This window comes from Temnothorax nylanderi, unplaced genomic scaffold (assembly GCF_030848795.1).
Source record: "Temnothorax nylanderi isolate EJ_2023f unplaced genomic scaffold, tnyl_v1.0 TNYL_tig0291_pilon, whole genome shotgun sequence".
NCBI lineage: Eukaryota > Metazoa > Arthropoda > Insecta > Hymenoptera > Formicidae > Temnothorax > Temnothorax nylanderi.
Genome location: NW_027249353.1, coordinates 35,774 through 60,024, shown reverse-complemented (window position 1 = coordinate 60,024; position 24,251 = coordinate 35,774). Strand labels below are relative to the sequence as shown.

Genomic DNA, 24,251 nt, shown 5'->3' with positions numbered 1-24,251 from the left:
CGTCACGCGCAAACTCAATTTATACACGCGATTTATGAACTCTGCTGCGGACTGATAACTTTGACGTCGCGATGTTTAAACGTTTATAACGCGTCGAAAAGAATAACAATAACAGGTTTTTGGAACGCGGGATAAAGCAGCTGCGAGTTAATCACGTTGATATTATCGAGAAGTAGTTCGAACACTCAATTTCGCTGCGGTCTGACACAACAATATTAAATACACGATAAACTTTTTATTAACACCAACCGTAGAGTAACGTGATTACAATTTTATAAAGTATTAATCTATTAACTATTTCAGAGCAAATATCTTTCACGGCAATTATCTTTCCGGATCTCTCCTAAGTAAACGTCGTCATATTCTAAATGCAGAAAGTACGGTCGTTTTAATAATTAATTATGTTTAAATAATGAAATTATATATATACACATATACGTACGTTCAGTTTACGTTATGCGGGAGAAATGGAAATAACGGACCGGGGCGAGGGTACAAACGTAATTTCCGCGCCACTTCCGACAAGGGTGCTTGTAAGCTTGTACTCATAGGTACTTCACAGGCGGTTCTCTCGACTCCGCAAACCTCATGTAACCTCGAAAACGTATGTTTTCTAAAAAAACAAGCCACGCAGCAGCGATGAATGCAATCTGGCAAATAGCCCCGATTTTCGTTTCTCTCGCGTCATAATAGCCTGCCAATATTCCATACAAATTTTGTGTTAACTAAAGCGAATTTTGTATGCAGTTTCCGGTAAATAAAAGTACCGCCCGAACTAAATTAGAACCGTAGTCATACTATTTTTTTCACTTTTTTTGTAAATGAGGAAAAAATTAATATTGATTTCCGATAGAAGGAGATGAGCTAAATTTATTCGCCGAATAAAAGAGATGAAAGAAATGTATTTTTAAATTGAAACTATATTTTTGCATTTTGTTCTCTAAGATGTAAATAATATTGTTAGAGATACGGAACCAAAAACCGGATAGATTTTTAAATAAATTTTATTATTGTCATGTTGTATACTCATGCTTGATATTGCATATATGTTAATTACATGTTACGCACACAATTATCTTGAAACTTGGTGAACATTCGTTTCAAGCCACTACACGCCAAGTTGGTAACTGAATATTGCTTGTGCCGGAAAATATATGCGTTTAAGTGATAGAAAACAATCCGACGGCAGAGAATGGCGACGACAAAGAGAAAGAGATGAAAAGAAGAAGAAGAAGCGAAGAAAAAGCAAAGAGGGAAGATAAAGAGAGAGAGAGAGAGAGAAAGAAGCGCAGATTCGGATCCGGTTACCGAAGCAGGCGAAGGTACAACAAAAAGCAATCCGCCGAGTAAAATTGAATCTCGCCGGGGGTCGGTGTATTTAATGAAAGAGAAGAGAAGAGGCAGAGGATACCACCCCTCGCCGAAGATCAAGAGGGTCGGCCGCGTAGAAAAACGAAGTAGGTGGACAGAGGTACGGCGGAAAGGCAGGGAGAAGGATGAAAATAAGTAAGCGTCTCCGCGGTGAGGGCCTTAGTCGCGTCCTGAAGAGCAGATTTCCCGCTTTGTCGAATTTGCTTCTTCCTCGTTCCGCTCCTACATCGCCAAAGTACTAGCCGGTCTCTGACGAGTCCTTCGGCGATCGTTTCGAGCTCGAGAGGTCTTGCTGCAATCCGAAAGCGCACTCGAGATCACTTGAAAATAATCGAATTCTCTATATGGAGACTCTATACTCGACACTCGACGTTCGCGTAGAATTCCATATATTGGAAATCTCCTGTCAAATTGAAAATAAAAGACTCGGTGATTTACACTTCTTAATCCTCAATCTCTAGCTACTGTAATATCTGCGACTTCAGTTTTTCAACCATTTCGATGCGTCGAGAGCGCGTATTAGCTGTTTTTTTTTTCACGTATTGAAACGACGATCGTTTTCACGTCCTATATTTTTTTCAGATTTTTATATTGTTTTCAAATATTCAAATAATTTTACATCTCAAATATGTTCGAAAAATGTTGACGTTTTGAATTATCGAGTATGTTTGCAAGTTTTGCAAGCGTGCGCGCGTACTACGTGAAAAGTATCGAAAAAAATATTTGAGACAAAAGTGGCGCTAGTAAAAATTTTATTTCACGCGACCCTGTGGATTTACAAATATTCGACATGCGTGTACGAGAACACAAAGATTTCTGTTTTCTAAATTGATATTAAAGTTTTTTTTATTCTGCAGAGTAAAAATAATCATATCAGAGCCGCGGTGCACAAGAGACGTAATTCCGTGATTTACGTAAAGCCTCTCAGCATGACCAAATTTGTTTCTAAAGTCCACAGAGCTCCCGGCGAATGAGGGAATGCGATTCGGTGGAGGGTCATCCTGTTAATCCTCCGGAGACTTAATTCCGGGCCTCCGTAAATCTCGGTTAAGGTCTGTTTGATGGTAGCAGATAGCATAGCTCGCCCGGATTTAATTGAGATACGCAGTCGCTCTTAACACGCCTTCCTGACTCCGTTAGTCGCTCTTAAGTCTCGAAGTTTCGGAAACGCGCGTCGCTCGCGCTCTAAGTTACGTCGATAGGTACTCCACTGTTCTTTGAGTGCTGTGTGAGCAACACTCCGCTGCGAGATCGATTTCCCTCGTTACGATAGCATCGGAGCATCGAGATGAAGACGACGTAATGCACTACTCGATTTTTAAATAATATATCAAATTAATTTTGACAAAAATCGTAATACAGGCGGTAAAAGTGAACGCAATAATACGTTACAAGTTGTGAAACAAAATTGAGCTGCAGCTACATCGTTCAAAAAAATCTAATAATATTACAGGAAATGTCAAAAAATAAATATTGCGAAATCTGATGTAGTTACATAATATTAGCGCAGAAATAGTAGAAATCTTTCAAAGATACTTGTTTGTATTTTGGACGCGTTGTAGCGTGTGAGAGGAACATTTTAGGATGATAGAAGGACTGCAGCGCGCAAAGGAACGATGCGAGTTTTGCCCCTGAGAAACTACAACGCCGAAGACTGCTACGATTTATTTAACTTTTTCTTCCTGCTGCTTCCTGCGCACGTCTCATCGCGCTCGAGCAAACTCTTTCTCGTCTTGCTCGTCTTCGTAACTCGTGTTCGCGATGCTCTACTTCGGTTATCACGCAACCCCGCTTGGTTTACGTTATCTTGGCAAAGGCAAGAAGCCTGTTTCCTTCCTTTATGAAACGAGGAAATGAGCGAGGGGGAAAGAAGGAAGTTAAATATTATGGTTTATTACAGCCAATAACGTATTTATTAGAAAATTGCGTTTGTAAGTTTTATGAAAACGTGAAAAAGCAGTTGAATATAAGATAAATAAGATTTAAATTAAAAAGAATATTTTTTTATTGCACGATTATTTTAAAGTTCACATATCAATTGCTTTTATAAAACCGTAGGTAATCAAAAAGCATATGAATTTAAGAAACAAAAACATGAAATACACAAAGTCATATCCTATATGGACAGAGTTACAATTAAAAGCTTAAATATAAAGAGATTTATAAAACATTTTATAATAAAAATCAGAATATTGTATAAAAAGGTGACATTTCTCAGAATATAGAGACCGTTGCACGTTAACACAGTAATTCAATATCAGCATCAACGGATTATAAATTTAATCCTTGACAGTCAACTTTCTTAGTTTCTTTCCATGATAGAAAGGAGAATTTCGCGATGACTGTGTATTATGTCAAGTCTTAATCTCCGAGGTGGATTTTTCTCACGCCGCGCCGCAAGCAATGCAGTGCGGCGTATTTTTAATACACTACGACTTGCAGCTTAACGAACATTTCAGAGAGAGTACGTCGTGGCATTCTTTTTTATTTCCGTAACCAACGTTGATGTTACTTACTCGGATGAGATTGCTCTGCAACAAAAAGCCCCGGCTTTCAAATAAATATAGAAGGGAAAAAAGCATGATTGTGTGTGCATCTTGCTATTAGATCACAACGATAGAAATTTAACTTTTATCGTTAAAAGGTTGCAACTTGAAAAAAATTCTGCGTTAACGTTTCCAGAAATTGAAAAATATTTTCCGCTATATTTAGCTTTTTTGTAGCAAACAAAAGAAGGCGAGAGTCGTAACGAATCTCAAGTAAAGATTTCGCAATTAAAATTTCCATGAAATTGAAAGAGGAAAGTAGCTAGGAATTTGTATAGAGAAATATATGACAATCCCGTACGATGTCCTAAGGTATAAGAAATAATTACTCACACGCGAGTTCTAGACGAGGAGGGAAGCAGAATGTGATAATGCACAATCTTACTCCTTTACGGCGCGCGTAAGTTACCGGAGGGTGAAGAGCTGTTTTGGATTTTAGGCGAGCAATGCCGATGAAGGAATGCATTTAGGGATTATACGACGCTATAATCTCGGGGACGAGTTAAGAGTTGATGGAGTTTACTTAATTTTATCATGACGCTCCGAAAGGATGCGCGTCCCTTTTCCTCAGCGTATCCTAGTCGGGGCTGACGTGCTCGGTTCTTGAAAGCTTTTGAGCCCTCGCGCTAAAGTTCCTCCGTCTAGGCCACGTTATTTACCTTTATAAGAGACGACAAGGCGCCGCGCCCCGCCCGTTCGACCCGAGTCTTTTCTTCTCGCGAAACGCGCACGAAAGGATAGAGAGAAAAGAAATATCAGAAAGCGAGGTACCGGCGGGAAAATGTAAACGCGTGACGCAGCGAAAGAAAAGTCTCGACAAACTCCTTTCAGGCTTTCCCCGCGAGAAACGAGAGTAACGTCAACTGGGTTTGATTAATTCGTTGAGATTTCTTATGAGACGTGTGTATTTTAATAAAGTAACAATTCCACGAAAATTGCGTCACATTGTACATTCGTTAAGTCCCAATATGGAAGTAGGTACTAATATGGTAATCTGATAATATAAAAATACTTAGAAAAAATATTCTACAGACTTTCGGCGGTCAAAATAAATTCAAGAAATTCGGGATTTGAGATGTAAAATAATAAGATGCTAAATTTAAGAAAAGTTCTAAATGCATTAAATGCTGTTTCCAATTCAAGTGAGCAATGAACAATGAACACAACGAAAAATAATGAATGTAACGATGGGATAATTACGTGTAATTCGAAACCACCGTGGTGCGTGAGAAATGCGTCGCTACGCGAGATAAAAGTAAATTGAACGAAATCGCGATAGTGGCTGCACTTGCCAGAAAATTCGTGGTTTACCGGCGAACGATTCGCCATCAAAGTGAGATCTCTTTGAGCACTTTCCATGGCGCTCGTCGATATTCCCGCCCGTTCGATAGCACTCTGTGATACGTATAAACAATGGCTCGATCCATGTCCAAGGGCTTCCCGATAGATTCGGATCTCGAGCACGTGGTTGGAGTGGAAATGCTCCAATTGACAAAATGGATTGCCGATACTATAATGGCGGTCATGCAAGCTTTGCAGATCGAATATACGAATATAAAAACGTAACCGTCGAATGAAATGTGAAGAGGGTACGCGAATCAATTGCGTATCAATTTTTTTTTTAAATTGGAAATCAAATAAAATTAAAATCAAATTAAATTACATATTGACGTTGTTTAAGTCATATATATTGTTTATCGCGTTTATGCTCTGGAAGATTAAAGCTCGAGGGAGGTGCTTTAGTTGACGTTCAACACGTTGGATTTTCGAAAAAATGAGATCGATTTTGTTTTATTAAATTGATTCGATTACCGTCAATTTATTTACGACAATAATTGAAATTTTTTGAACGAATGCCATACTTCATCTGATCATTCTCGATAAAAAGACTGCGTAAGACACAAAATACGCATGAAAATTCCAACTACTGATGAACTGACTTGTATTTGCAGGTGTCGAGACTCCTCCCAGCAACGATTCAGTACGCTTGGAGCCCGATCCGCTCGTGAATGGTGCCGGTGCGCTCTACGTCGCCGCCACGTGTGCTTGCGCCTTAATTCTGGTCGTCGGCAGTGTCGCTAGCGCGTTATACATCCGCAACAGCAAGGCTCGCGTTCAAGAATCTCAGTGAGTAAAATTTGATATCAACGGATATTATATTTAATCGACAAAGAATTAAGCAGCATATAAGAGAACCCTGCGTATTTAATTAATATTACTGCAGTATCTTCATCTACTATTGTTTCCGCATTTAAACTATCCGTTTAAACTTTTCTGTTAAAAATGGAAAAGATTAAGAACGAGAGTTTTTGAGATGTAAGCGAAGTAAGCGGCTTGTCGGAGTCGGTCCTACAGAAATTCCTCGTCTTAATCTTTCCTTCGTTAGAATTAACAAAGCGCGCATTATTAAAAACGCGACGGTAAAAAAGTACCGAGATAGTAATAAATTCAACAAAAACACGTTACCGGTGAAACGCGGTTCTTCGAGCGACGTCCACGGGTGGAAAGAAAACCGACACGAGGGAATAACGTGGACGCCATCCGGCTTCTCATTCTGCCGCTTATTAAATTCGCGTTTCTAAGGATTTTTGTGCGCTCGGTCGCACACGAAAATAAACGCTCGGGGGGGAAAAAAGATTTTCATTACGTAAGACATCGTCGTAAGACGCGTCGTAAATGCGGCTTTTCCGCCGCGCTCTCATTTTCGGCGAGTCACTCGAGCGAAAAGTATCGCGCGGGCGCGAGTTTCACGACGACGCGTCGTCGCGAATTTTCTGCCGAATACGAGAGACGTACTCGGCGCTGCGACCGCAAAACCGGTCGTAGGAGGAGGAGGGTGGGGGGGGGGGGCAAAGGGAGAGCGACAGAAAGATTTCCGCACCCCCGCGGGAAATTCGCGTGGATAAGCTGGATAGGAGGAACTCGTCCGAATGAAATATCCTTTCAATAAGCCGCCGGTGATCCGTCGGCTGCTTGGCACGGCAGCCGACATTTTATTGCATAGCTATGCGCACTCCCTTTCTCGTATCCGGGGACTTCTGCGGGAGAGAATGTAAGGAGGATGTTAGGGGTCGAGAAGATCCGCTTTTACCTCTCTTCCCATATTCGTGCTCTCTCCTTTTTGCTCGTCGACCGACCTTCGCGTGTATGTACCAACTTGAATCTCGAGTGGACTCAATTGCAATATACTTTCTCAAATTAATAACGCTTTCTTCACAAATATACGTTATTGTTGTTCAATTCAATATTCTTAAAAATCCTCCATTTTTTGTTGTCCTCTGTTTTTTATTTAAAGTACGAAAATCTTTTTTGTTTTGTGCTTATAACGTGAATTTTTATTATGATAAAATAAAATAACTTTTATAAATGTTTTTAATTTTTCTCGTGTTTAAAGTATTTTAAATCTTTTTTTAATCTTTTAATAGGATTGTCCCTCCGTTTTCCATCGGCCGGAGCCAATTGTCTTTGCTCGAATGTATTGAGCCCTCTGAAAATCTTCACCATGAATTTTTCTCGTTAAACGAGAAGCGGATCGTGTTTTAGCGCCATTACCCTCATTAACGATGAATATTATGTGAAAACTTCTATCCGCTATACCTTTAAAGTTTGATCGTTACTTTCACTGTAATTATTTTATACTTTAGCACGTCGAGTGTTCCATTCCAGTGCCTCTATTTCAGGAGGTGCATAACCGAAGAACTTGAACGAGATAGAAACCATGCTCTGCCAGGGAGTTAGGGTAGAAACAAAGCTACTCTCTTGCCTCGCTTTACTGCCGTTTCCTTCTCTTCCCCCATTGTTTGTCTCAAAGAGGGAAAATTGTCTTTTACCCGGATATTTATTAGCTCTTTTGATGTTCTCCATTGCGAATTTTTCTCGTTAAATGATAAAGAGGAAAGATTTGCTCTTTCTACGAACTTTGTCAGTATTATTACACATTTATACTTCGTACACGAAACTACTTATTGCAGCCTTTCTTTCATGATAATAATATCATTATTTAAAATATTTACTAATCGTATATAACAGAAAACTTTTCGATATACAGATAAAGCATCAGATATAAAGCATAGGTATATGTTTATATACAGATGCATCGAAAAGTTTTTTTGTTATCTGTGATGAGTGATTGGTAAATATTTTGAAATAATAATGTTATTGTGATATATATGTATATATAAATAAATACTCGACAAAGTTATAATTGGTTTTAAAGGCTAAAAGAATCTGTTTCTCGTTGTCCCGAGTAATCTCTACATTGGGTTTCGCGAAGAAACGCAATGTATAGGAAGATATATTACGTTTATTACGTCCAGCGTTATTTTACGCTGGAGATTGAAATATTACACGGCGATCTGTCGCGCAATTGAAATCAATATCCCACTGCGTGGCACTGACCGCAGCATACGAAAAAGAAAGCAACAGATGTTTCGCTCGAACAAACAACGCACAATTGGCCGGTGCGTGACGCGAATGCGATCGAACGGCGATCGTCCGTAACAATGCGATCTCACGTCGGAAGATGCGGAAGACATCAAATATTTATCGCATGGCAAAGTGGCCTTTATAAGAAACCCAGGGGTGGAGCGCACCCTCATTTTATATCATCTTTCGCTCTTTTTTTACGCTCTCCTCCCGAGACGTAGGCCAATTGTCTCTCCCGGGATATATTAGCTCTTTTGAGGCTCTCCACCCCGATAACACGCGGAGAAACGTCTGGATCTTTGCTTTCCTTGCTTTCTCTTTCTCTCTCTTTCTTTCTCCCCTGTGCCTTCTTACGTCTCTACCGTGTTCGACGTACATCCCCGCCGGCGGATAAAACTGCAGATTTTACATCCGTACGCTCGAGCGAACACGGCCAACCCTCGCCTCTCGTAAGCCCTTCTTCTTGCTGCAGTCGAACTGCACACGATGTACGAAAGGCGCCTTCGAGATTCGGCAAGCAGCGAAAAGTTTTCTCAGGAGTTACGCCACTCGCGAAACTCGTGTCGGAACTTTGCTGCAGTCTTCCAACTTTTCGATTCCCTCCGATGAGATGTTTATTTTTGTGTTTTGGTATTGACTCGATTGGCTCTTACGTAATTCTGTACACGCACGTTGGTTTCTCTTTTTTTGATGAGAATTTTTTTTTTTACAATGAAATTATTGACTCGTTAATTGGTAAAAACGCTTATTTAGGCTAAAATATCATATACCGATTCGTGTTTTAGCGCCATTACCCCAAAAATATATATAAAAGTTATATATAAAATGTAAAGATGTTCAGAATACTCGATCACATCCGTTCTCTTTCACAGCTTATCAGATTGTATTAAAAGTTAGCTCGCCTTCGATAATACTGCGGCGAACACGTCGTCGGTTTCGTCATAAATTCTCAATGGAAATTTCAGCGCAAATACTTGCTCGCGAGTTACAAAAGTGATATTACTTTCCGAACGACACTTTAACGTTTCTGTTCCTGGCGGGAGGGCTCGGTTTCGCAGGTACAGACGGATTCGTCGGAAGTCGATCTGGTCGCGAAACGTTTCCGTAAGGGTCGCGTAAAAATAAACGGGCACGAACGAGCGAACCGGGGATATTTGAAATCGATGGCTGTACGCGTTTTTCCATCGTTCGTCTTTTTAGCGAAATACGTTCGGCGGCAGATTTACATGCACGAAATGGCCAATAAATCTCTAAAAATAGCCTCTTCTATTTCTCGCTGGTATTTTTCAGTCGTCATTCCGTCTTTTTCCTTTTTTTTTTCTTTTTCCCCGCTTGTGTCTCTGGAAATATCGCCCTTATTTTAATAGAACGACCTGCTTCGAAAATTCTTGTTCTAGTAACCGGTACTTTAATTTTAGAATAAAAATGAGCGAGAATGATTTCGGTGCATGTTTATATAATTTTGATGTAAATTATGATAGGTCTTAAAGACTACGCTCTTTGTAGCTTAAGACTTTATAATTATTCTATTGCTAATAAAGTATCTAAAGTCTCCATTCTATTTTTATTGATTTAAATGTTTTCATTTATGTTGAAACTATTGTATTTTCTTCTAAACCATATTAAACTCGCACTACAGAAATGAGGAACAGATAAGTCAAAATGAGTACAGTTGTAAAATTAGATCAGTAATTTAGAAGAGAGAGAAATACATTGAATTTAAATCGAAAATACAGGAGCAGTTTCTTATGTTAAAGTTGAATTGATGCGTCTTCTTGCGAAAGATCGTTGACGGTACGAAAGAGAAAAGGAGAAAGACAGAGAGGATCATTTAGAGCTTTTCGGGAGCTCATCCGGGACGAGATGTAAATCCTCCTAGAGATAGAGAGTGAGTACTCGAGGAACTTCTTGTCGAAGATAATTCCTCGTCGAGGGTAATGTAAAGGGCCGCGGGACGGAGTATACTGAAATATGATAATGCACCATTCTTCCCACTTATGCTCTTCTATCTTTTGCTTGGGAGAAGTGTATGTACGTCGGACTTTATAAAGTGACCGTCTATCTCATAAACGATGTTGTAATTTGAACTGCGTTTATCTCGACATATTGCTGCCTGAGCAGCATCCCACGGGGAAGAGCTTTGCTAAAAGAGCCTATTACGCGGTGATCCCCAGGCGAAATTAAAGCAGTTAAATTAGCGGTTACGGTGTGGATTTTCTGATCCTATAACAATGGAGCCTTATAAATGTTTTTGAAACGTGTAATACGCGATATGCAGCGATGCGTTATTCAATAAAAGGGTAGAAAAGTTTTGAAAAACATTACTTTAAATTCAGATCGCGAATATTGAAGTTTGAATATATTTTTAGAAAAGAGTAAGCGAGAGAGAAAATTATAACAAAATGTTTGAATCATATACGTGGTATTTTTTATAAATTACAGCTAGGTAATTCCTAGCTGTAACTGGACTTTGTAAAAGTCAGACAGCTGTTCTCCGATAGTCGATTGTAACGTAACGTATTAGAGAAACTAATTAATATTTGTGAATCTGAAAAAAAAAACGTAATGTTTCATTTGCGCGCTATTCAAAAGCGCCCCGCGCAAGATTATCGCGTAAAATAATCCTCTCGACGTCCAAAATCGACGGCGGATTCCCGGATTTGCGGAAGAGACTTGGCGCAGCGTGTTAAAATTTGTTTCAGCGAAATCGTCTCGCGGTGGAATCCGGAGCTCCGTGACAATTACTCGAGCACCCGCTTACCCGCCATTGTAACGATAATTAACTCGGGTGTAACAATCGCGTTCGCTACAGAGATCCTTTTCGCTCTTTCAGGAAAACTCTGCCCTGCTGCAGTTACTCCGCGGCCGACACCGGTGGCCTGGCCAGGAGTTCCGTTTTAGTTAGGGTCGACCCACGGCCCGGAAGCGCGAATTCCGGAAGTTACGCCACCATCGCCGACCTCGAGCCGCTGTACGCGAGACCATGCGGTTCCAGAGCCAGTTACTACGCGGCGAGCCACGTGACGCATCTCAGCCAGGTATGCGACGACACGATTTCGCGGATGGAAAAGCGACATTGTCAGTCCGAAGTTATAAAGTGCATACGAAGTATCGAAACTATCATTTTATATTCATATAAAATTATAATTTTATGATGTTCTTTTTTTCACCGCTTTACATCATTATATTACATAAATTAGACTTATTGTTCACCTTATAGTTTCAAAAGCGCATTTCTGAATTAATTTAGAGCTAATCCTTTTTTTATTATCATTGATATCGATACTCTTTGAAAAATTTAAATGTTTTACTTGCCAAAGTATTAATTAAAATTTTAATTCTTAAAATAATAAATAATAGAGAGTGTAACTCGAGTAATTATCCGAATTTGTCATTCATAGTTTCTCTTTCTTTCTTTTCGATAGATGGATATTCAAGTTTCGCGATATTAAGGTAAATGTACCAATGCCTGGACACTTAAGATTAACTAATAAGTTGTAACGCGAATTAAAATCAAAGAATCAAAGATAAAAATATTTTTCTTGTATTATATTTTTATCTTTAATTTTAGTTCGCATTATACTTATTTAAGAACTAAAATGATAAAAGTGTCCAGACATAGGTACATGTCCGGGCATTGATATATTTACCTTATTTGTTGTTTCTTTTCGCGCGTACTCTTGATTTTTCTAATCGCGACGAAACAGCCCGTGAAACAGATTCGACGACGGACGCGAAACTCGTACCGCGCATCAGGAAATCCGATTTTCCCCCGGTCGTTCCTTCCACTTCACTCTATCGCGAACTCCTCCGCGTCTGCCACCGACTACCGGAAGCGGAAGCGGCGCGCGAGACGGCTCCTCCTCTTGTCTCATCCCGCATCCCGTCCTATACCGTCTCGTCTCGTCCCGTATACACAACGAGTGCCGCGCCTCGCAACTTTATCGAGTTTGCGGCCGAGCGAGCCGCTTTCCACGGACAACTTTGGCGCGCCCAACCCTTTCCAGTCCTTCGGCTCTTTATTCAGCGATTCTAAACCTGCCGACTTACAACTCTCATCCCTCCATCCCGAGAAGGGGAAAAGGTCTACGCGTGTAGTGCCTTAGTCGCTTCTACAGCTTCTACTTTCGTCTTCTCGAGCATGCCGGCCGATTTCTTGCGTTTCGAGCAAACGGAATTTCTCTCTTCCTCTCTTTTTCCCTCTTTTTGCTCGCTTCTGTCGTTGCTTTGACACAACTGCTGATCGCGCCTTTGATCCCCTTTTATACCTTTGAGCTCGCGTTTGGGAAAACGAAATGTTTGGCGCATCGAGCGCTTCGTTGGATCCGTTTCTTCAAGAAATGCTGTATAATTCTTTCCGATAAAATTGAAGGTTTTCAACGTGGCGAAGGGTATACTTACCGGCCCGTTATTTTGTGCTTGACTTTATCAACATTTGGTTAAACTAATTATTATTTTTTTCTATCATACACTATTATGTCTCAATGATAACATTTGATTAGTATAATATTAAAATACTAGGATAAAAAATGCGCTTTGCGGACCAAAAGTTATATCTATGTTATATTTTATAATATAAAATAGTATAAAATTATTGTTGTTATATTAGATATCTATATATAATATAAATATACATCATCATCTGCGGTCTTTCCGGAATTTATTATTTTTATAGTATATATAAATCGATATTTTCTGTTTAAGCAAAAATGTAGTATCAGGTAAATGCCTCGTCGAAAGCTGATAATTTATAGGACTATCTTTATAGGAAGATAAAGCAATTCGTACGTAATCTTCGCGCGTAACGCGGCATTTGTACATAGAGCGACATTTACGAGCAAAAGTGGTAAAGGTCGATTTCAATAACCGGCTGTACACGCAATCGCCGCGTGTCACGGTCCGCCGCTTCGTTTTAACTACCGTTTCGAAGCACGCGCTATTACCCGCCGCTATTACTCGCCATCCTCCGAAGAGTATCTTCCCCGCAAAGTGGGCAGTCAAAGAGCGGCGCGAGGGTCGCGCGAAAATGTCGAATAAATATGAGATCGCGCGTTGCCGGAGCGTTCGCGCTATTCTCGCCGGTACAAGCGTTTTGCATTAATTTCCCCGGGAAAAAGAAACACGGTTTCTGGATACCACCTGCACTTTGTCGAGCGCGAGAGACAGAGAGAAGGAGAATGCGTCGGTGGCAGGGGTTACACACACCCACACACATGGGGGTTACAGCGGTCTCCGATGTTGATGCCGACACTCGCCCTCCTCAGACGCGGTACGCACCGAAAGGAGGAGGACGCGAGAGGGCGAGGCTCAGCAGCGAGGGAAACAGCAGAGAGAGACGGAGAAAGAGAGAAAGAGAGAGAGAGAGAGAGGGGGAGGGAAGAGAAAGGGAGAGAGGGAGTGGAAGTGGGTCCTGTGATTGTTTCGGCTTTGATCTTGGATCAATTTACCGGGTATACGCGCGTATGTGCCCGACGAACCCTCCGACGCGACGCTCCGTCTCGAACGCAACCAACCCTATGAACGTGCACACTGAGGCGTCCTCAGAGTCGGCATATCACCTACGCGGTTCACGCTCACGTACATACACCGGGGCACGTACGCACGTACACGTACCGACCGATTGATGTAGCCGTGAACCTTCGTGAAAACCTTACCCTCACCGCGGCCCTTAGCCATCCCATCCCGAAGGCGTCTCACGGACCGACCGACCGACCGACCGACTGACGTAAACCAGCGACAGCGTCTTACCCCACACCCTGTAAAACGATACGCTTGAGATCCCATTGCTGGGGAAGCCATTACCTTGACGCTGTCTATCGGAGGAAACGATCTTCGGCACGAGGACAAATACACATCTTCTTTCCGCCCTCCCCGGATCCTCCGCCGCCACGGATTTCCGCGCGCGAGAGAGTCGGGCGCAGCGAAATGGCGGAATAGCCTGACGACCCGGCATTTTCCACATGGCCTGCCCGGGGACACCGATACTCGGGGCGTTTTTTTTCCCTCGTAAAAGTTGCAAGCACCTCCGTTGCGATGATCGCGATTGAGATAACCGCGGCCACGTGTTTGCCGATGTTCCATTTGATCTGCGCATTTCGCACTCGTATAATAGCGAGCAATTAATTGCAATAAAAAGTGGCAAATTAAATCCAAGAAGTCTAACTCTTTCGTACGCGTTATAGATTGACCCTCGCCTTTTATTTTCTCGTGAAGGAAATTTTGCTTGACTGTCGAGTTTTTGTTTTGAAAATATTACAAAACGAGATATAAATCGAGAAATATCTTCTCATGCTAATTCCTAAAAGTGTTTTATATTTAAAATCCTCTTTTTCTTAAACTTTTTGTTAAAACTCCCAGTTAAATTGGCGCTGAGTGCAGTTTACTTTAGAAAAAAAAACGAGCGTCTAGCAGTTTATCTTGTAAATCGCTCGAGGCGACTCGGTAGTTCACATCGGTAATAATTTCCAGCAGATTAAAAACGTGTAATTATCCAAGACAGTAATAGAATTACAAAATTGCAGGCGCTGCAGTCGCACCGTCGATTGGATTATCAATTACAATTCATATATCATTATATTAGTTAACCGTCGTGTTACATTAGTTACGCGGGTTTACGTAAAAGCTGATTCTTCGATTTAATTAATTCTCACGGCCGCGGAGTTTCGTTCCGTCGTGCCGAGCCGGGGCGCGGGCGCTTTAATCGAGGGAGACGGAAAACCGTATTATTAAATCGGCGGGGTCGAATTAAAAGTGCTCTGGGCATGTCGAGCGTGGTAGTCTGAAAACGAAGCTTTTAGAGCGCCTTCAGCGGGTCGAAGCGAACGAACGAACAAACGTACGAATGAGTGAACGAACGAACGTGATGTTTGACGAAAGCCTTTCAGTAAATAAATCAAATTGCTGCACCGCGCGCTAGATGAGCTAAAAACGCTCCGCCCGTGGCGCTATATACGTTCGATACTACGATTCTGATCCTGTAATGTAAATAGCGAAGTAATCCATTACTAGATTCATGAAAAATTTCGCATAGTCACCAGACGTATGTATCTTCTATTATTTTTCTGCTGCGATCGATAAATAAGTCATGCGCAGCGAATCATTATTCGATTTTAAATCGCACAAGTCACGATTTTTGTTTCAAATTCCAGAACTCCAGCACGAGTTGTTGACAGCCTTAATCGGTTTATTTCGCTTGTATATTGATGAACCCTCGGAACTGCCGATATTAATCAATTTTTTTTGCTCAATGCAATGGTCACGCAATCATCCAACGTAATATTTAATCAGGAATCACTTCAAGCTTCAGATTAATTACGTTAGAAAATTACCGTGACGGGAAAGAATATATAAAACTTAAATTCTTAATCCTAATCTAATTTATATTTATAGCTTCGTTACGCAATACAGCGAATTCCATTCGCACCTTCAGCGCGTCGGGCGCGTACCCGCCCGGCAATTTCCACCTCGCTCATCACATTTTTATCGGGAAACGAAAAAAAAAGCACACGCGAGCGCATATACATTGGCGCCGCCGAGCCGCGGGGAAAAAAAGAAGAAAATATAACCGCGAGGGGGAAAGCGAGATCGACGAATCGCGCGATTCGTCCTCGCGTTCGGGCTCGCCCGTTGTTCACGTTGAAAACAACGTTCGCCAGACGCGCCGCGCCGCGCCGCGCCGACACAATTCGTCTCTGCAATAATCACAGACCCCGATAAGCCGCGGAATTAGCCGCGGTGTTTGCATTTTCACCGAGCATCCCGCGCTATCCGGGAATTTCGTAAATAATTTCCGAGAGACCACTCCGGACCGACCCCCTCTCGGAACCAACCACGGAACGGCGTTATCCGTCCATTCGAACCTACCGCGCCGACCGTCGCCGCACCCCTTTCTCGAATCCAATATATCGCCCGGTAATTTCGCGGCGCGGTCGCAATCGACGTGTTTTGAACTGGTTTTCCGTCGTCTCCTTTCCTTTTTTTTTTTTTTCATCGCCGTGCCTCCATCCTGTCCCTCCACGCTCGTTTCCGCGTCTATGCGCGCGTGTGCGTACGTCCAAATGGAATGGGCGGGGGCCGAAGGCAAAACTCCGGAAAATTGAAATTAATGAATAGTCACCCCTCCCGTGCGCGCGCGCGCGCGTAGCTTTCTCGCGTTTTACGTCGGCTCCGATGGAAATCCGCCTGGCGAACAAAGAGGGCCGCGCGCGGCGATGCTATAACGACCCCCGGGAGGGGAGAATTCTTCCCTGCGCGTCCCCCGGAGGACCCGCGCGAGGTCTCGTCCGCGTCTCCTTACACACGACAAATGCCTTTTTAATGAATCCCCGCCTGATGAGGTTTTTTTTCGGAAGTTATGAATTATGCAGGCGCACCCTCGCGCGTGATTGAGAATTTAAACGACAGCGGGCCCGGGTTGTTAACTACTAACATATAAATAATCGCGTAGTCCCATTTCTCATCGCAAGATGACAATCGCAATCTTTCACTTTTTGCAGGCTTTTGCAATTTCGTCCTGGAATGAAGAACTCACATCTTTTCCAGAAAATGATTTAAATGATCGCTGGATCAACGAGAATATCTGTTTAAAATAAAATAGAAAGTTCTTCTTTATATTGTTATTATTACTATTGTAATATCCTTTGTAACAGATTTTTCATTTTTATCGAATTCAATGGAATTTCTTTGGAAAATATGTACTATTGATTTTTAGTCGACCGATCCATGTGAGAAGGCCAGGGCACTCGCGATATCGAGATCGGCGTTATACTGCCGTACTCTCGTGCAGGAGGGTACTTTCGGTCGCGTATACAAAGGAACTTTGGAGTTAGCCGGACGAGAGCAAGAAGTCATCATAAAGACAGTCACAGGTGAGACTTAATTTTAAAAATATTCGATATCACGTTAATGCACAATTATGTACAGTGCAACGTATCAAGTCGCATTTATTACACATTTTTTTTAAGGAATACTGTAGTTTTGTTAGTTAATATTTTTAATTTGATGAAAGTAATTGGTTTAATATATTAAATTAAATTTACGAAAAATTGTGATTTTCTTACATATTTCACATCTCTTCCAGAAAATGATTTAAACGATCGCTGGATCAACGAGAATATCTGTTTAAGATAAAATAGAAAGTTATTATATCCACCATCGGCTATTCGTAATTCCATATGATTGGATAGAGCAATGTTTAATACTTGAATATAATTGTCAAATAATTACGAGTCGACTTTTATACTTATTTTATTGTAGAAATAATTTACAAATGTTTATAAAATGATTTTCATTTAGATAGACAATTTCACAAAACAAAAGAGATAACTTACTTACTTTATTGAAAAATAATTAAAGTCATATGTTTATCTAATCAGAATAATAATTTTAATTATAAGTTTGGACTTTGATTATTTCATTTTTATTTTAATTATTAGATACATTGCCCTTTGTTAAAAATATTTTTTAGATAGGAGCGACAGGAAAGGAAAAATAGTTTTCTGACAAAACAAATGTTCAATTCCGATGTGATTGCTTTAATTACAAGTATCATTGATACTCGATAATACTGTTTGTTTCAGAAGTCGCATCCGCTTACCAAGCCTCTCTGTTGGTCGTGGAAGGCTCGCAACTGGCTGGATTAGTTCATACAAACATCGCCTCTTTGGCGGCCGCTTGTCTGGACAGTTCGTGCCCTTTATTGGCTTATACGAGCACGCCCGGTGAGCTAAACCTGAAGGTCTACCTTACGGATGGAAATCACCATCCGGTGACTAGAGACTTGGTGCACATTGGTGCGCAAGTCGCTAGAGCTGGGGCGTTCCTTCACGGGCGAGGTCTGCTGCACAGGTAAGTTGACCTAAAGTATTATCCACGTCTCCATTACAGCGTTAAAATCAATGACGAATAATATCGCGTGTTATCGCAAATTATCGTTTTCCTCCTCTATGGTACGATCGTAAAAACTTCAAGTAATTTTCAAACTTAAAATAAAAACATAATAGTTCATTATAGTTAATAAATTTCTCAGACAAAATTATCACATTGCATTGAATAAAACTATTTCTGATAATTAACGATTATATATTAAATCAGGCACTAATTAAATAATTTACTGAATATATATAGAATAAAGTAAATTATTGTTGCTATCTCTCAGAGCTACCATTAAAGATAACGTTAATGTCCCTCGCGATGTACGAGGTTTGCCTATCACGAATATCGCCAAAACATCAACGATAATTTTCATCTTAGACTCGATAATTTCCAGGGATATCGCTGCCAGAAATTGCATAATCGAACCGGGCAGCCTTCGTGTGAGACTAGCTGATGCAGCCCTGGCTCGAGATCTCTTCCCTCAAGACTATCATTGTCTCGGCGATAACGAGAACCGACCCATACGCTGGATGGCCCTAGAGAGTCTCCAGCGCAACGAATACAGCACGGCGACCGACGTGGTACGATCCCAATTTATATACGCAAACATGAATCAAAACTGTGTTGCTTCTTTTCGTTTTTCCTGGCAAATCTAAATAAATATATTAAACATATCTCTATGGATTAATATGTATTATATATACCGGCAAATAATGAGATTCCTAATAAAATTCTGAAGAAAATTGTAGATTGTTTTATATTTACAATTTTGTACGTATTAAAATTCACGCTTTGAAATAAAAATACATAGTTATAAAAAGTACGTGCATATTAAATCAGAACTTGTGTCTTTTTACTTGAACGACTAAAAAATAAAAGTTATGTGTAATAGTATCAAGTTAAATCATTTTGTACAAAAATGCGATGTTCGACTGAAATATTTTCTTTGCTTTCAAGTGGTCCTTCGGGGTTTTCCTATGGGAACTGGCGACACTGGGTCAACAGCCGTACGTAGAAGTGGACCCGTTCGAGATGATGGCGTGTCTCCGAGACGGATATCGGCTCGCTCAGCCGAGACCTTGTCCCGATGAGCTCTTCGCCTGTATGGAAGCCTGCTGGCTCAGTCCCTCCAGGGATCGGCCAACCATGCCGCAGCTGCTCGCCTATTTGCAAGATTTCCACGATGCGCTCGGCGGTTTCATTTAAATCGTCTGTCCGCAAATCGTCGATCGCAACCCGATCTGGCATCGTTCGAAGGACCGACAGCGCGTACCGTCATCGATTCAGACTTATCGATTGCACAGCTGATTAAATTCGACAATTAGAAACGTATTTAGAATCCTATTGTAAGTTGCGAACGGTCGGATGACGAACGCTGTCGCGGTCCGAAACGCCCATTCCGAAACGCCGAAAGGACGTCCACTAAGTTCGCAATCAAATCGAAAGTTACGAAGGAAGAATAGAATCAAAGTCGCATGGAATTGAATGTCGCTGCCCATTTGCAACACACTGCCCTTATCGATAGGTATATCCGTTGCAACTATGATACGTACTGATAATTATATCTATTCCAAGTTGATCGTGAATCAAAGTAGAATATTGGCGAAAGAAGTCGCGGAAAAAAAAAACTAAATCGACACGGACACATCCGTCCATAGTAGTTAAAACGCATATACATGAAGTGTAATCGTTCGCATTTGAGCGATCCATGCAAAAATCCGGTTAATATCGCGCGAAAGAGCCTTATCTTCGATATTACAAAATGCGGAAACAAGTCTTTTTTTCTTAGTTCTTGACTAAGCAAAGCAAATTTTGCAAACTGCCAAGTAATGAAGCAATGAAGAAATTAAATGCACAATGTATAGAAGCCATCGAACATCTGGGTGTTCTTTTTTAATTTAAATAAGACATACATTCAAATTAATATTATATAAATTTAAAAAATCACATATAGACACTCAAACACGTAGCCAATTTCTACGCGAACGATATTTCATAAGGCTTGCCAAGAAATGGAGATCGTTCCTAGTACATTCTCCTTCCTAAGAAAATCTCATTTTACTTGGTTAAATTTATTTGAAAATATATCTTACAAAGATCTTATAATTCGCTGATGCTGCTTTTGCCTGCGCCAGCTCTACAATCTGGGCGCAAAATGCGCCTGTGACGTGGCTTTTCTTTATTCTTTCGACACTGTTGTAACGCGAGATTCAGGCGAATGAATAGAAATGCCGCTCCTCCCATCTGCGTTAATTAGCGTCTGTAAACAGATCGCCGTCTCAAATTTTGAATTAACTTGACTTAATTTAATTAATAAGTGATAGATAAAAGGTATGCATTCAGTTCAATGAGGAAAGCTCCTTGGCTTTTTCAGCGTTTCGCGAGAACGTAAGAATGAGACGAAGGAAAATAGCGTAGCAGTCGAGACGAATAAAATTTCTAAAATTATTATTAGGAATGCATACTGCAGGAGTATACGTTTTTTTATTCGTATTAATGTACATCTAGGAAATAAGATACATCGGAACGAAAGTAAAACGTTAAAGATCGATAAATCTTTTTTAAACAATCGCGCCATGAAAGAATAGTATTTGATATTAAAATATTATAATGTATACAGGTCGAAATTATTACGTGGAAAATTCTAATATCTTCTAACAGTGGAATAATTTTGTATTTCTGAGAGTACGACAATATTAATATACTAATAAAATTATGTAACGAGTTGATACACACGCGCATATACACGCGTTCGTTACATAAGACGGCTATAAACGTGCAAGATCGGTTAATTAGGTCAGTTGGTTTCATTCATTCCGCTTCGCGCCGCTATCGGGCCTGCACGTTTTTTCTGTCAAACTGCCATGCGCAGGTTTTCCGCTACGAAATTGTCCCGACGAACGTCACATAAACCAAGCGCAAGAAAGGCTCATACGCGTGCATACGACCCGATCGAGTCCCGCTCGATCGTTATTCATTAACAATCGTGATTGCGCAACCTCGAATAATCGCGAACCGGAACGATGGAGAGTGGCAAAAGCGAAGCTCCGAACACTTATTAGGAATCCTATTGTTGTATCTGGATATTCGGTGAACACACGTTGTTCCGTAAATGGGCGGTCGAACTATACGTACTTTTGTAGTTAGGTACTTATTAGCCACGCTGCGAAAAGCTACTTCGAATTCCCGTGACTCGCGCCAACAACAAGCTCGAATCTTGCAAAATCGATGCTGGATCTTAATGTCAGGTCTCAGGGGGAAAATGGCCCCGCGCACAAAATTATCTCGATTCCTACCTCGACGCTCGAGCCTTTCGATTGCACCGTCGACTCGCAATGATCTCTCGTGTTGACAGTCTAAAAAGCGTTAAATAATTGATCAATAATATTTATTAAAAGAAGCAGAAGTTAGCTTAGTTTGATGGGATTATTCGTCAAAGGAAAATGCAATGGTTCCAAAATATCTTTTTAAATCACTGAAATCTTTTTATAGCTAACATTGCGAAAATACGTTGACACAAGTAAATTTTATTTGGATATTATAATGGATATTGATCAAAGCTAAATATTTAATTAGTGACATTATTTATACATTTTATTCGGTATTCAGTAAAAAAACAATATATATATATATCTACATTCTGTATTTTAAAATTTAAATCGTATTGCTAAATGGGACGTCCTTTCAATTGAAATATGCCATCATTGATGTTAAATCGATATTTAACATTTCCCTTTGTCGTTTGAATTTTTACAAGTTGTTATTTTATTGTTTGCTGTAAATATAAAATTACCACAGATGTCAGCGACGAACACGGTGAAAGGTTTCGCCATGACATTTCCATCGTAGAAAGACATTACCGAGGGAAATGGAGTTAGAACCTGCTGGCTGGCTGCTTCTGACGGTTAAAAGATATAATTAACATTTACTTTAACATCATAAAAAATAAGAATATATTTATTAATATATTTATTAATTTTAATTTGATTTTATTAAGTATACTGGTCTAGGTGTACCTAAATACTGTTTGTATCACTAAAATTGTACTTCGCAAAGTGAGTCACTCTAAACATTATATTACACATTCTATGAGAACATAACGTTGACATACCAAAGCGTATTACATCGCATTAGTTCAATTGCGCACCATATCTTTTCTGTTGCAAGCGCAATTGCGCAAGTATAGTAGCTAAAGCTGATAAGGCGTACGAACGAGACGAGGGACTAGAAAACACGTTTATCGATGTATTAAACACATACGCAATACTGATCTCACAGGATAAAATTAAACTATGCAGGAGAGCCACTTTGCAGCGCGTACAACAGGATATTCTAGATTCACCGCCTTTCCTTTTAACAGCAGATTCTTTTACGATAAGATTAGAGAATGCAACGTCGATTAATATCGAATATTACATTTCTCATTTCTTTTTAATATTAACTATTTTTGTCATTAGATTCCGAACTCCTGGTAAACAAATTTTGAAACTGACCGTGTCCGAAGCCTTATTACCTGTTTACATTTTCACAACTTTATAGTTCTATTGATCTTTTGTGTTGTGATAAAGCTTCAAGACGCGTTAAATAATAGGCACTAAAAATGGAAGCAAAAATGTAATTTAACTTGCTCCATGGAATTGTTTGTTAAGGGGAAAACGCGATGGCAGAATAACTTTGTAAACTCGCGTTCGCACTCATTTAAGCAATCTGTTTATTCGTGCTCGTTCGCGTTCGTATCCTTTGTCTAGATTCGGCTTCATGCGAGTAACAGGTGCAACTCGAAAACGAGCGAAGATTACGCATTTGCGGCGCGAGGCATACGTAAGATACTTTTAAATGTACTCGATGTGTAAATGTCGCATGTTCCTGACCACGACCAGAAACTTTATCTCGCACTCGTCTTTTACTCATCGTTTCCTGCTCCCCCCTCCTCTTCCCTTAATCCACTCTGTCGATTTACCGCGCAAACCACGTTACGAGAACAACTCTCACGATTTGTCTCGTACTGCTGTCAGACGCATCTACTAATTATCGATATTGCTATTTAATAACTATCGCTCGCTACTACTTATTGCGACGCTCTAAAGTCGCGCGTTTAAAGAAATCGTCGGATTCTATGATGTATTCGTGAATGTCTTTTGAATGGAGGAACAGGGTAGGCTGTAACTGCACACTTTTTCGCTATCGCTGTATAATGGAATCGCTGCTCGTTTCCGCGCGCGAACATATACGTATATATATATATATATATATACTCATCTTTTCCTATAATCACTCTTCCTCCCCTGTTGAGAAAGAAAATCCGGTGGCGCTGGGGATCCGGTTGTCTCCGCTTCGATATCGTTCCCTCGCGCCTTCAGGAATGAAAACCCCTCTTCGGACGACAGTTCCAGTCATTGTAAATATTTGTAGCGAATAACAGCGGTGCGCCGCGCGTGAGAGTGAGGAAATGAGAGAGAAAGAGAGAAAGAAAGAATGAAAGAGAGAAAGAGAGAATGAGAGTGAGAGAGAAAGAATGAGAGTTGATTTGTGCAGATTCTATTATTTCCTACGACGATTTACGGCATTATTTTTCAACGGAAAGTGAAATATACGTGTTAAAAAAATACTGACCCTTCACGATGTTTTTCATGTTTTCCCTCTTCGTTTTTTAATTTGATGAGAGTTCCTGAAAAGGTTAAGTAGGATTCAGAAAAATAACATTATAAATAATGCTTATCTGTAATTTATCCCATAATTTATTTAATTAGATAATTACAATTTTTCTAATTATAATTATAATTAAAAGAATTATAGTACATATAACTTTTTTAAATTTGCGGCTAAGATCAGTATAAGAAAATAACTTTATTAATTCATAATATGTAAATAGCTTCTTATTCTTATATTTATGAAGACTTAAAAATAATTTTAAAAGGGTTGTATCTAGACTTTTATTAAGACCTAAAGCTAAAATTTAAAAAGTTTTTGTCTTTAATATTCATTAAAATTCCTGTTTCATAATTATTTACTAATAAAACTAATCAAATATTTTCT

General features: G+C 40.2%; 1 protein-coding gene across 1 annotated transcript in view; it reads left to right on the top strand.

Annotated features, from left to right (window-relative positions):
* The window catches only part of LOC139780664 (tyrosine-protein kinase Dnt), a 70,380-nt gene extending 46,557 nt beyond the window's left edge, over nucleotides 1-23,823 (top strand). Inside the window, exons 4-9 of the mRNA XM_071719385.1 lie at nucleotides 5,870-6,044; nucleotides 11,176-11,380; nucleotides 17,053-17,209; nucleotides 17,921-18,188; nucleotides 18,610-18,796; nucleotides 19,173-23,823. Of these exons, the coding sequence (XP_071575486.1) occupies nucleotides 5,870-6,044; nucleotides 11,176-11,380; nucleotides 17,053-17,209; nucleotides 17,921-18,188; nucleotides 18,610-18,796; nucleotides 19,173-19,421 (1,241 nt within the window). The 3' untranslated portion in view covers nucleotides 19,422-23,823. The remainder of the gene's footprint in view (nucleotides 1-5,869; nucleotides 6,045-11,175; nucleotides 11,381-17,052; nucleotides 17,210-17,920; nucleotides 18,189-18,609; nucleotides 18,797-19,172) is intronic.
* The last annotated feature ends 428 nt before the right edge of the window (nucleotides 23,824-24,251 follow it).